Raw genomic sequence first — 13,600 nt, forward strand, 5'->3', positions numbered from 1 at the left:
AGCTATTTTAACATCAATGGAATCCTTTCTATTTATTTCAATGTATGTTGGACTGAATACATAAATAACAAATTTGGGTTATAAGAAATAAGTTCATGGCAAGCCACATAGCAAACCTGTTCGCAATCCATATCGGAACAAACTTTCTGTTTTAATATCTCCTCTTCTCTAGTATTTCAAAAAAATAATATAAATGACATCTTAAAATAAAGATATAACAAGACTGAACCCAAACATTCTGTTGTCTTTGTGGTGTCAAAGGTTCTTGACACTGAAGCTTTCATCTTTTAGAAAGTGATACAATAAATTAAAAATATTGCAAGACATCTTGAAAAGCAATGGCATAATACATAGGTTAATAGAGTTTAAGACCAGAAGGGATCATTAGATCATGTAGTCTGACCTCCTCTATTTCACAGGACATTACATTTTGCCCAGTTATTTATGTACTGAGACCAATAACTTGTGTCGGACTGAAGCGTAACTTGTGTTTGGCTAATGCATGTTTTCCAGAAAGGCATCCAGTCTTGATATGAAGACATAAAGAGCTAGAGAATCTACCACTTCCCCTGGTTGTTTGTACGAATGGTTAATAACCTTCACTGTTAAAAATGTGTGCCTAATTTCTAATTTGTCTGGCTTCAGCTTCCAAGCACTGGTTCTTGTTATGCCTTTCTCCCTGAGATGAAAGAGTCTGTTTGTAACCAATATTTTCTCCATAGGAAGGTACTTACTTATTAATCATTGCTCAATCTTTCTTTCATAAACTAAATAGATTAAGCTATCTCTTTAAATCTGTCACCGTAAGACATTTTTTCCAACCCTAAAATACTTTTAAATAGCTTTTTGTACATCCTCTTCAATTTTTCAACATCCTTTAAAAATGTGCACACCAGAACTAAGTGCAGCATTTCAGTAACAATCCAGAGTACAGGGATAAAATCATCTTCCTACTCTTTCCCCTACCCAGTTTATAGATCCAAGGATCACATTTCTCCTTTTTTGGCATAGCATCAGGGCCTATGTTCAATTACTTGTCCACTATTACCCCTGTTTTTTCCAGAGTTGCTGTTTTCTAGTATACAGTGCTTCATCCTGTATTTCAAGTTCCTAGATGTATTCACTGATCAAAAGTAATGTCAACACAGAGTTAGGTTGCCCAGTGGTATCTCACACCCTTCCAGAACTTTGAGTTCAGCAAAACTCAAACCTTTGAAAACCAGAAAATGTAGAATTAAGGTGCACACCAACAAAACCTTAAACTCTGTCCCTCTGGAGATATTAACAACCACAGAGAATTATCTGCATGCACTCCAGTTGCATTCATTGTGTTAGATGTACTATTGAATGGGTCGGGCATTAGCTGAAACTGTTTGGCAGAACTGTGACTGTAATGTTAGGTGATATGAGGGGTCCCAGCTCCTAGGGAAGGAGATATACTCTCTCTCTGCCCTCACCATATGTGTGACCAAAGTAAAGAGGTGGATGTGTACCTTGAGATATCCAATATACCTCATATTACATTGTAGGTAATATCATAGTGATGTCCATGGTCATCTTGTCATGGGGATTGTCAGCAGTGAGGTGGGACATGAGTGGCCTGCGGGTTTAATGATGAGTAAGTAAAAATACAATGTTACTCTGCTTTAGGGTGAAGGTGTTGTAAAATTTAGGGTGTGAGGTTGTTTCTGTAGAAAAAAATTGTGATTATGAATTAAAGACGTTCATAATGCAGATGGAAAGGAAAACACAAGATGCATAATGCATAATCATAATGCAGATGCACAAGGAAAACAATTTAAGGTTCCACAAGCAACCTTAATTTTGGCATTTCCTAAACTTGTGAGTACTTGACTTTGAAACTGTAATGTTCTTTTAATGCAACTTTTTGTGTGTATGTAATATATACCACTAAAGTTTTAGGCATAGTGCCATATACCCCAATGTGGTGCAGTCACTTTGTACTGCACTAGCACCGTAAATTGACCCTAAAACCAACATACTTAGCCCAGGGAGGATCTCTCAAGTGCAAAACTGATTCACTAGTAGCATACAGCCAGCACAGGTACTCTTATGATCCTCCTTTTCTCTGATGCTGGTATAAAAGAAAAAAGGGCAAAGCCAAAGGAAAAGAACAAGGCCAAGATCTCCCTACTCCATTCTGATTCCCCTGTGTTTTTGGCCCGTTTGGTTTTCAGCAGAAGTAATTAACATGATACTCAATAAGGGGAAATAAAAAAGGTGAGGAGAATATTTGTGGAAGAAACTTCAAAGCACCACTTAAAAATATTTTAAAGTACAAGTACTATTTAGAAGACACATAACTGATGAACTAAAATAATGCAAAATTAACAGTTTTGAACCTAAAGAAGTTCAGAAGCTTGGTTTCAGTTAAAATAAGCCAAAATAATTTCAGATGTTCAACCAAAACACATTTTAGGTCTTTTCACAGCTCAGGGTCTCAAACTTCTGTTTTTCTTTTGACAATAAGATCCTTACAACTACTGCTGCAACAATTGCCTTAAACTGATTGATTCCCTTTCTTCCCCACTGAATACAATGACTACACTCAACTTTCAGACTTATGTCCCCTTAACCCTGCACAGTATGTAATCACTATTTTCCTCCATCTAATATATTAAATTTCTCTTGCATCTTTTCGTATCAACAGTTGTGATGCCTAAATCTATGGCATTCAATGTATTCTAGATCAGCTCTGACTTCAAGAAACACATAGAGTATATACAATAAGAAAATAGTTAGCATAGGTGTGAATGCAAAACCTGATGAAAAGTTGCAATGTTTTTTTTAATAGCATATGAGCAAAAGCAGACGGACTTGTTGCAGAGAGGAAGGGTATGCTAATTACCTAAACCACACCAAGAATCTTGGGTTTGGGACTATGTCTAATGATCAGTTTTTGTTTTATTTATATATCCTGTATTACCTAATTCTTAGAAAATATATAAACAACTGGAGTGGTAGTAAAGAGTTTCAAATTAAGGGTAGTCAGGTGCCAGATGAAATTGTAACAAAATACCCTCAACAGAGGACCCCACACTTCAAGTTCTTCAATTATTCCTGGGTCCCGTATAGATTTTAGCAATTACAAGCAACATTCTTAGGACCATCTTTTCTATATTGCATATAGCAAGAATGCAAGTTAGAAAATTTTGATCTGAAAAAAATGGAACTCCGTCAGGCGTATCATATTATCCCATATTGTTCAGGCAAACATTAGCTTTCTAAATGTTGTTCGTTCTATTAAAAAAAATCCTAATAGCTTCTCACAAGCAGGTTAAGACAGCTATAAGATGAATTTTAAACATTTATTCCTATAATTTACATTTTTTTTCTAGATAATAATAATGCATATATTACCATAATGGCAGATTGTGAACCCATTATGTGTATTGGTGAGCACTTACTCCCACTAATATCAGTGGTTCTATTTACAGGAGCAAGTGCTCACCACTGTGAATAAGAAGTTCAAGGTCTGGTGGTAATTTCTTCCAGAACTACAAACAATTATACTGATGATTCGCTTTTACTGCATTAATGCAAACTGAATTACATTCATTGTAATTCTGTTCTCAGGAACACAGTTTTTAACACGTGCTTTCATTTTACATAAGTAGGTGTAATACTTCACTGAGGCAGATAAACAGGGTAGATAGTTCAATGATTATTATGTATCTAGTGGTCCTGATAATGTATTTGTGTAAAATGGATCATTGTCAAAACTTAAAACAACCGATATTTAATTTAACCAATGACAAGGCCTGTCCACAAGCTGACTTTTATGAACGTACATGAAGGTTTTCGTACTAGCAGACAACACTTCAATTGTTTTTAGAAAACCATAATGGAAAGTATTAGACATACATTGTGAGCTAAATTTCATACTGACAAAGCAAAAGAAAATTCAAACCAGAAAGTGATACTCAAATTAAGGAATGTTCATTTAATTCTTCCCCTCCACCAAACAAACAATAAAGTGACATTTGAATATTGTGACCTCCACCAAGTTTTTTCTTGTTATCCATTCCACAACTCAACTCAGATGTTTCTTGGGACATCAGAAAAGTAGAAAAAGCAGTACATACCCCAAAATTGGATTACACAGACGTAAACATATATGTGATTAGACAAATAATACATATTTATGTTTAGGTTACCTTGTGGTTGACGACTGGGATGGTATATTTGAAGGTCAAAAGGCTGTGCACTGGTTTTCTGTATCACACTAACATTTTGCCCAGTCCATTTATTGGCTTTTGACAATGTATTGGTCCTCCAGTCAGTCCAATACACTTCACTTCCATACAAAGAGACAGCAAAGGGGTGAGAAAGATATTCATGACCTCGTATGATCTCTATCATGTCAGTTCCATCATATAATGCAGAATAAATTGCATCAGATCTATAAGATAAACCCAAATAAAAAACAATTTATAAAAATCAGGACATCTGTAGGGATAACTTGATAGTACTCTAGGCCTGAAAATGCTTCAGTGAATATTCTCAGAATTTATTCATGGCCTTGTCACTACAGACAGCAAAGCCAGAAGTTTACTGACAAGGCATATAAGAACAATCATTACCTTAGAGTGCATCTAGCACAATTTATCTAGAATTTCTTGATTAAAATATATATGCGTTACTCTTTTGCTTGTATTCTCTTAAATTTAAAAGTTAGACTTCTATCCATTCAGTTGAAATAAGTGGAAAACAAATTTCCATTCACCTGAATTAAAAGGAAAAATCTTTACCAACAACTGGGCCTTTGACATGTACATAGCTCTCAAGTGCTAAAGACACTATTTGCATGAGAAAGGTAAGTAGGATTTGGGTCATTACATACATTTGAAAAAGTTCAATATTTGTTTATAGAAACATAAAATGTATATTAAGGATCTCAACTCTGATTGACTTCAATGAATCGAAACATAAAACAGAAAATACATAATGTGTTTAATTAAATCGGGAGAAAGTAGTATATTTGCTTCCAATCCACATTAGGCATTACATAAAACATCAAATAGTAGTAAACTGATAATAAATATTTTATTGTTGTTTTTACCTAGCATCTGTCCATACTATTCTTTTTTCAAAGTGATCAACAGTAAGACCATTCGGCCAGGCTCCAGTATCCATGTCTTTATAGATGATTTTTCTTCCCGCCCCACTCATGGAAGCAGACTCAATGCGAGGAAAATTAGCATCCCAGTCTGTCCAAAACAGGATTCTGTAGGGTTATGGGGGAGGAAAGGGAAAGTTATAATTTCAGTGTCCAAATGAAACACAATGAAGTATCCACCAAAAAAAATTACAGACTACTTAAAGAAAGGGCAAGAAAGTCTCTAATATTTAAATATTTCAGAAGAAACTAAGGCACATAAGCAGTCTTGGGAATTATAACTCAAGCAGAGGTAGGCTGGAATGGCAATAGTATTCTTTATCAAAAAGTTTTCCTATTTTCAAAACAGCTATGAAATCAAAAACACAAGCAATTCAATTCCACATTTCATAGAATCATAGAAGTGTAGGGATGGAAGAGACTTTGAGAAGTCATCAAGTCCACCCCCTGCATCGAGGCAGTACCAAATAAACCCAGACCATCTCTGACACGTGTTTGTCCAACTTATTTTTAAAATCTTCCAATGATAGGGATTCCACAACCTCCCCTGGAAGCCTATTCCAGAGCTTAACTCTCCTTATAATTGATATTTTTTCCTAATATCTAATCTAAATTCCTTGAGGAATACTAAGCCAATTACGTTTTGTCCTACCTTCAGTGGACATGGAGAATCACCATCCTCTTTATAACAGCCCTTAATACATTAGAAGACTATCAGGTCACCCCTCAGTCTTCTTTTCTCAAGACTAAATACACCCAGTTTTTTCACCCTTTCTGCCTAGATCAGGTTTTCTAACCCTTTTATCATTTTTATTGCCCTGTACCCACTCCGGCACCCCAACACTCTGCTGCAGCCTGGAGACCCCTCCTGCACTCCAGCTCCCTCCCAGAGCTTGCACACCCTCACCTCCTCCTGTACCCCAACCCCGTGGCCCAGGCTCAGCCTGGAGCCCCCTCCCACACTGTGAACCCCTTGGTCCCAGCCCAGAGCCCCCACCCCTTTCCAAACCCTCAGTTCTCTGAGTTTGTTAAAATCCACTTTCTTGACGTCCTCTACCCTTATTCTGCTGCTTTTACTACTTCCTTTCCTTAGACTCATGAAATCGATCATTTCATGATCACTGTCACCCAAATTGCCTTTCACCTTCAGATTTACTATCAAATCCTTCATGTGGGTCAGAATCAAGTGTAAAATGGCTGTGTCCCTGGATATTTCTTCCAGTTTCTGGAACAAAAATTTGTCTCTGATACAGACCAAGAACTTATTGAAGATTTTGTGTTTTGCGGTATTACTTTTCCAACAGATATCTGGTAGTTAAAGTCCCCCATTACCACTAAGGCCTGTTTGGATATTTCTGTTATGTGTTTTAGAAGTGCCTCATCCACATCCTCTTCCTGAGGCATTGGTGTACAGTAGACCCTCACTCTGACACCACCCCTGTTTGTTAACCCTTTTATCTTTATCCAGAAATTCTCAGCTGGTCTGCCTCCCACCTCCTACTGGATCTCAGAACATGCAACCCCTACTACCTTTTTTCCCTCCCTGTCCTTTCTGAAAAAGTTATATCTCTCTATGTCAATATTCCAGTCATGAAACTTCTCCCACTCACTCTCTGTGATGCTGTGATAAATAAAGGGGGCATAGATCCCTCTGATGGACACCCCGCCAGCCAGTAAGCTGTAAAATCCCTCTTAGTGGCTGTTTTTTACTTGCTTTACCTATAAAGGGTTAAAATGTCCCCCAGGTAAAGAAAAAAGAGTGGGCACCTGACCAAAAGAGCCAGTGGAAAAGCTAGATATTTTTTTAAATGGGGAAAGAAACTTTCCCTTTGTCTGTTGGTCTTTCTGGGCTGCAGAGACATGGAGCAACAATGCTATGTAAGGCTTGAACCAGGTATGAAAATTCATCTTCCATACCTAGAAGAAATTATTTGAATAGGGAATGTTTAGTTAGACAGAATCAGGTTTATTTTTTTTTATTTTGGCTTGTGAATCTCCTCTGTGCTAACCCCAAATGCTCTTGTTTGCGTGTAATCTTTAAGCTGAACCCCCAAGAAAGCTATTTTGTGTGCTTAATTTTTGGAATTGCTCTTTTAAAATCTAGCAAAAGCCTAAATTCCAAATGTATTTTCTTTCTTTTTGTTGTTAATACAATTTACCTTTTTAAAGAACAGGATTGGATTTTTGGTGTCCTAAGAGGTTTGTGCATATGCTGTTTGATTAGCTGGGGGCAACAGCTAACTTCCTTTGTTTACTTTTTCAGCTCTTCCCCGGAGGGGTGTGTGAAAGGGCTTGAAGGGACCCCACAGGGAGGAATTCCCAAGTGCTCCTTCCTGGGTTCAAGGTGGGTTTTTTGTTGTTGTTGGTTTTTTTGCATTTGGGTGGTGGCGGCGTTTACCAAGCCAAGGTCACAGAAAAGCTGTAACCTTGGGAGTGTAATACAAGCCTGGAGTGGCAAGTATTAATTTTGACAGGTTTCAGAGTAGCAGCCGTGTTAGTCTGTATTCGCAAAAAGAAAAGGAGTACTTGTGGCACCTTAGAGACTAACAAATTTATTAGAGCATAAGCTTTCATGAGCTACAGCTCACTTCATCGGATGCATTTGGTGGAAAAAACAGAGGAGAGATTTATATACACACACAGAGAACATGAAACCTTGCAAGCCCCCACTTTCTGCATTCGGAGTGACAGAGTGGGGATTCAGCCTTGACAGGTGCCAATTAAATTATAATTCAGCTTATGTACTAATAAAGTTAGTTCTTCCTGTTTATTCCCCAAACCCCCTGCCTTTGTGTACAGACACCTAAGATGCGGAACAGATTCCTCCACTTATTTCCTTCTTGTTGCTCCTTTGATTCTAAAATAATTTCCCCCCAAAATCTTACCTTCTGTGACGGTCACCTTGTTTTATACTAACCTGTGGGCTTTTGCCACCTGGCATTAACAGTTCCCTTTCTCTAAAGTGTATTAATGTTAATAACAAGTCATGTTGTCCCCTTATAATTAAAAACACGGCAACAACTGTTGCTTCATCAGAGACCTAATCAGTTTTGAGGAGAAAGAGTGGCCTTTGAAAGAATTAAAATCTGGGGGGATAGAGGGGACAGGGGAGAAACACAGTATTGAGAGATATAAAATCATGGACTGAACAGAGACACCGGAGTTATGGCCCATTACACAATCTGTAACCCACTATGCCTCTCTTTTTGTCCAAACAACATACAGTTCTGTGGTGACCTGGAATCCTATTTTCGATGTCTCTGACTCAAGGAATATTTCCAACACACCTCTGAACAACATACTAACCCACAGAGACCTTCCTACCAACACTACAAAAAGACGGATTCTGGGTGGACTCCTCCTGAAGGTCCAAACAACAGACTGGACTTCTACATAGAATGCTTCCGCCAACGTGCACGGGCTGAAATTGTGGAAAAGCAGTATCACTTGCCCCATAACCTCAGCCGTGCAGAACACAATGCCATTCACAGCCTCACAAACAACTCTGACATCATAATAAAAAAGGCTGACAAAGGAGGTGCTGTTGTCATCATGAGTAGGTCGGAATATGAAAAAGAGCCTGCTAGGCAGCTCTCCAACACCACTTTCTACAAGCCATTACCCTCTGATCCCACTGAGAGTGACCAAAGAAACTACACCATCTGCTCAAGAAATTCCCTGAAAAAGCACAAGAACAAATCCACACAGCCACACCCCTAGAACCCCGACCAGGGTATTCTATCTGCTAGCCAAGATCCATAAACCTGGAAATCCTGGATGCCCCATCATCTCAGGCATTGGCGCCCTGACAGCAGGATGGTCTGGCTATGTAAACTCCCTCCTCAGGCCCTATGTTACCAGCACTCCCAGCTATCTTCGAGACACCACTGACTTCCTGAGGAAACTACAACCCATCTGTGATCTTCCTGAAAACACCATCCTAGCCACTATGGATGTAGAAGCCCTCTACACCAACATTCCACACAAAGATGGACTACAAGCCACCAAATAGTATCCCCGATAACGTCACAGCAAACCTGGTGGCTGAACTTTGTGACTTTGTCCTCACTCATAAGTATTTCACATTTGGGGACAATGTATACCTTCAAATCAGCAGCACTGCGATGGGTACCCGCATGGCCCCACAGTATGCCAACATTTTTATGGCTGACTTAGAACAATGCTTCCTCAGCTGTCATCCCCTAACACCCCTACTGTACTTGCTCTACATTGATGACATCTTCACCATCTGGACCCATGGAAAAGAAGCTCTTGAGGAATTCCACCAGGATTTCAACAATTTCCATCTCACCATCAACCTCAGCCTCGACCAGTCCACACAAGAGATCCTCTTCCTGGACACTATGGTGCTAATAAGCGATGGTCACATAAACACCACCCTATACCGGAAACCTATTGACCACTATACTTACCTACATGCCTCCAGCTTTCATCTGCACCACATCACATGATCCATTGTCTACAGCCAAGCTCTACAATACAACTGCATTTGCTCCAACCCCTCAGACAGAGACAAACACCTACAAGATCTCTATCAAGCATTCTTACAACTACAATACCCACCTGCTGAAGTGAAGAAACAGATTGACAGAGCCAGAAGAGTACCCAGAATTTACCTACTACAGGACACGCCCAACAAAGAAAATAAAATAACAGAACGCCACTAGCCATCACCTTCAGCACCCAACTAAAACATCTCTAACACATCATCAAGGATCTGCAAGCTATCCTGAAGGATGACCCATCACTCTCACAGATCTTGGGAGACAGGCCAGTCCTTCCTTACAGACAGCCCCCCAACCTTCAGCAGATATTCACCAGCAACCACATACCACACAACAAAAACACTAACCCAGGAACCTATCCTTGCAACAAAGCCCATTGCCAACTGTGTCCACATATCTATTCAGGGGACACGATCATAGGGCCTAATCACATCAGCCACACTATCAGAGGCTCATTCACCTGCACATCTACCAATGTGATATATGCCATCATGTGCCAGCAATGCTCCTCTGCCATGTACATTGGCCAAACTGGACAGTCTCTAGTAAAAGAATAAATGGACACAAATCAGATGTCAAGTATCATAACATTCAAAAACCTGTGACTCTCTGGTCACTCAATTACAGATCTAAAAGTGGCAATTCTTCAACAAAAAAACTTCAAAAACAGACTCCAGCAAGAGACTGCTGAATTGGAATTAATCTGCAAACTGAATACAATTAACTTAGGCTTGAATAAACACTGGGAGTGGATGTGTCATTACGCAAAGTAAAACTATTTGCCCTTGTTTATTTCCCCTCCCCCTCCCACTGTTCCTCAGATGTTCTTGTCAACTGCTGGAAATGGCCCACCTTGATTATCACTACAAAAGGTCCCCCCCCATCCCCCGCTCTCCTTCTGGTAATAGCTCACCTTACCTGATCACTCTTATTACAGTCTGTATGGTAACACCCATTGTTTCATGTTCTCTGTGTATATAAAATCTCCCCACTCTATTTTCCACTGCATGCATCCAATGAAGTGAGCTGTAGCTCACGAAAGCTTATGCTGAAATAAATTTGTTAGTCTCTAAGGTGACACAAGTACTCGTTTTCTCTTTTTGTCCTGCGACTGCAGAGGTGTTGATCTTGAATGGTCTCTTACAATATGTGCTAACTTCTTATGCTAAATAATCTGTTCCATTTTGCATTTTGTTGTGAGGCTCAGAGTACCTTTCCCACAGCTGAAGAAGACCTTTGTATGGTTCAAAAGTTTGTTTCTCTTACCAACAGAAGTTGATCCAATAAAAGGTATTACCTTACCCACTTTGTCTCTCTAATATCCTGGGACTGACACAGCTACAACTACACTGTGCTCCCCTGAAATGTACGGCTGTTTATCCTGTGAAGTTAGTGATGGCAGCCTCAGGGCAGTTTTGACACCCAGTGTCTATTATGTCACCCAGGAATTGCTCTAGCCTCTCTTTGTCCAGTATGTATCCTATTCTGGGAGAACTGAAAAGGAATAGTGTAGAGATGGCTACATCAGCTCTGCAGGAGCAAGGAATTTCATTCACTCATTCCAAATTAGGGGAGTTTTAAGCAGTCTCATTGGAGGTCAGGATCTCACCCTTAGATTGAAAAATCATTTAGATGCTAAAGTTCTCCAGGGCAGATAACAGCTCATATATGTAAAGTGGTTTACAGACACTTGATTTTATACATAAATAAGTATAAAGGAAGTAGTAGTAGAGAGGACTGAACAGGAGAAAGTTTAGGCTATAGTCAATGGAGCCTGAGAGGCCACCCAGGCCATGGTCCGACCACATTTTGGCCAGGCCAAATATGAGTGCTGTTACAACCCTGTGCATGAGGTTGCAGTGCTTAGCCAGGCCAAATTTGAGTGAGTGGTATTGCAAGCTGGTTGGGGTTGCAGCAGCACTGAAGTTTGTGCCAGGCCACATCACCACTCATTCAAATTTGTAAAGTTTCAGAGTAGCAGCCGTGTTAGTCTGTATCCTCAAAAAGAAAAGGAGTACTTGTGGCACCTTACAGAAGTGAGCTGTAGCTTACGAAAGCTTATGCTCTAATAAATTGGTTAGTCTTTAAGGTGCCACAAGTACTCCTTTTCTTTTTTCAAATTTGGAAGTGTGTAAGGGCTGATGGGCTAGTGGGTCAAACTCCTGTAGGGGGTCACCTCAGAGGGGAAGATGAGCATCATGTGAGGGGGGCAAATCTATGCCCCCATAATTTAAATGGTATTCTGCAACCCCTGGTTTAGACAACATAACAATGAGCATTTTAAAAAACTATATCCAAAAAGAAAAAACCTTAGAGTGTTTGATAGTTTCAGCCCTTAGAGCACAGATTCGGAAATGTCTTTTTCATGTAGTACCTGTGCACAATGGTACACACCCTTTAAATAACAATAATTATTACATAATGGTTTACCTATATACATTCTGAAATAATTCTAAAATAAACTCAATTGTAATGGAAAAAAATAATACACACTTTAATCAGAAGATATCTCAGTAAGCCAGTTTCTGCAGGTAAAAGGAAACTGTATAAGCTTAGTTAATTAATCTGTACTATAAAAGTAGCAAAGGAATTCACAGATAGGCTGTTTAACTTGCGCAAAATTAAATTCTACTACGATTGAGATTATGGCCTAGTTAGTGAGGCAAAAATAATCCCTAAAGACTGCCTCAAAAATCTCTCTGAAGGACTTTATTTTTTCCGAACATAATCATTGCAAGTGGCTTTTATATAAAATCAATATAATGGGCCAAATACTCCCCAATTCACAAGTTATGGAACTCCATTTGTAACGGCAGGATTGCACATGGTGTAACTCAAGAGGAAAATTTGACTCAAGTTCCCACAATTCAAAGTTAGGCCTCAATTCTCTTTAACTTTATGCATGTTAGCAATATCATTATCATCAATGGCTCGTGTTGTTCAGAAGAACAGACTATATTAGCACAATACTTTCTTCTGACTTTATCAATCCATGAATCAATTTACTCATACAAGCAACTCTAATGTTTTACATAAAGTAACTGAATGCATAAAGCCTGCTCATTTGAATAAGCATTTAAGGATCAGGACTTCAGTATGATAAACCGAGTCACATATTAGAAAAAATATTTATTCTCAAAACAATAAAAAGCAAAACAAAACACTAAAACAAAAGTTTGTACATATTCTTAGTAGGGCCTTTTGTGTTGCAGTAAATAAAGATTTGTTGTACACTGACTCCCTACACCGCTCAAAATCTTATAATCTTTAAAGCAATTACTTTATGTTATAAATATGTCTTCCGAGAAATTCATTACACTTTTCCCCTTAATATTTTATAGCAAGACAACATTCACTTTATGTGAAACACCCACTTTGAGCTCAGCTAGGTCAATTATCAACAAACTGAGAAGCCATTGTATAGGCATGGAAATAATATTCCAAAACTGCTTGTAAGAAGCCATTACTGCATATTGAGTCAAGGGTATCTTCATTCATTAGACTCTAGTGGATCTATAATCAAGCAAATGATCTACAGACCGTTAAAGTATAGATATTATTATTCTAAAAAAGCCACTATTATCTATTCTGTGTGCATAATCAGATGCAAATTACTTCCACTGTCTCAAAAATAAGGTAATTGATTTATAGCCTAAAAAAATCCAAATAGGTTCTAAAATGAAAGAACATATTTTAATAATATTTTGTACCAAGGTGTATCACCAGCAACTTTATATGTATAGTATAGTATATATATGTATATATATATATATATATATGTCTAATATGCACAATTGTATACATGATGATTTCACATGGCATAAAGGTTTTATTACCATGAGTTTGGGATGGGTATATTACCAATGAACAGGAAAGCGACAAATGAGCTGTGCAGGTCATTTCAAGTGAGAGCCAATACACTCTTTATAGTGCA

The 13,600-nt window shown here is 38.5% G+C and overlaps 1 protein-coding gene across 1 annotated transcript in view; it reads right to left on the reverse strand.

Annotated features, from left to right (window-relative positions):
* The window catches only part of LRP1B (LDL receptor related protein 1B), a 1,336,604-nt gene that overhangs the window by 486,070 nt on the left and 836,934 nt on the right, over positions 1-13,600 (reverse strand). The window contains exons 26-27 of the mRNA XM_043505072.1: positions 5,084-5,248; positions 4,179-4,423 (exon numbers count right to left, since the gene is read on the reverse strand). Coding sequence (XP_043361007.1) covers positions 4,179-4,423; positions 5,084-5,248 — 410 coding nt within the window. The remainder of the gene's footprint in view (positions 1-4,178; positions 4,424-5,083; positions 5,249-13,600) is intronic.

This window comes from Dermochelys coriacea, chromosome 11 (genome assembly GCF_009764565.3).
Source record: "Dermochelys coriacea isolate rDerCor1 chromosome 11, rDerCor1.pri.v4, whole genome shotgun sequence".
NCBI classification, from domain to species: domain Eukaryota; kingdom Metazoa; phylum Chordata; order Testudines; family Dermochelyidae; genus Dermochelys; species Dermochelys coriacea.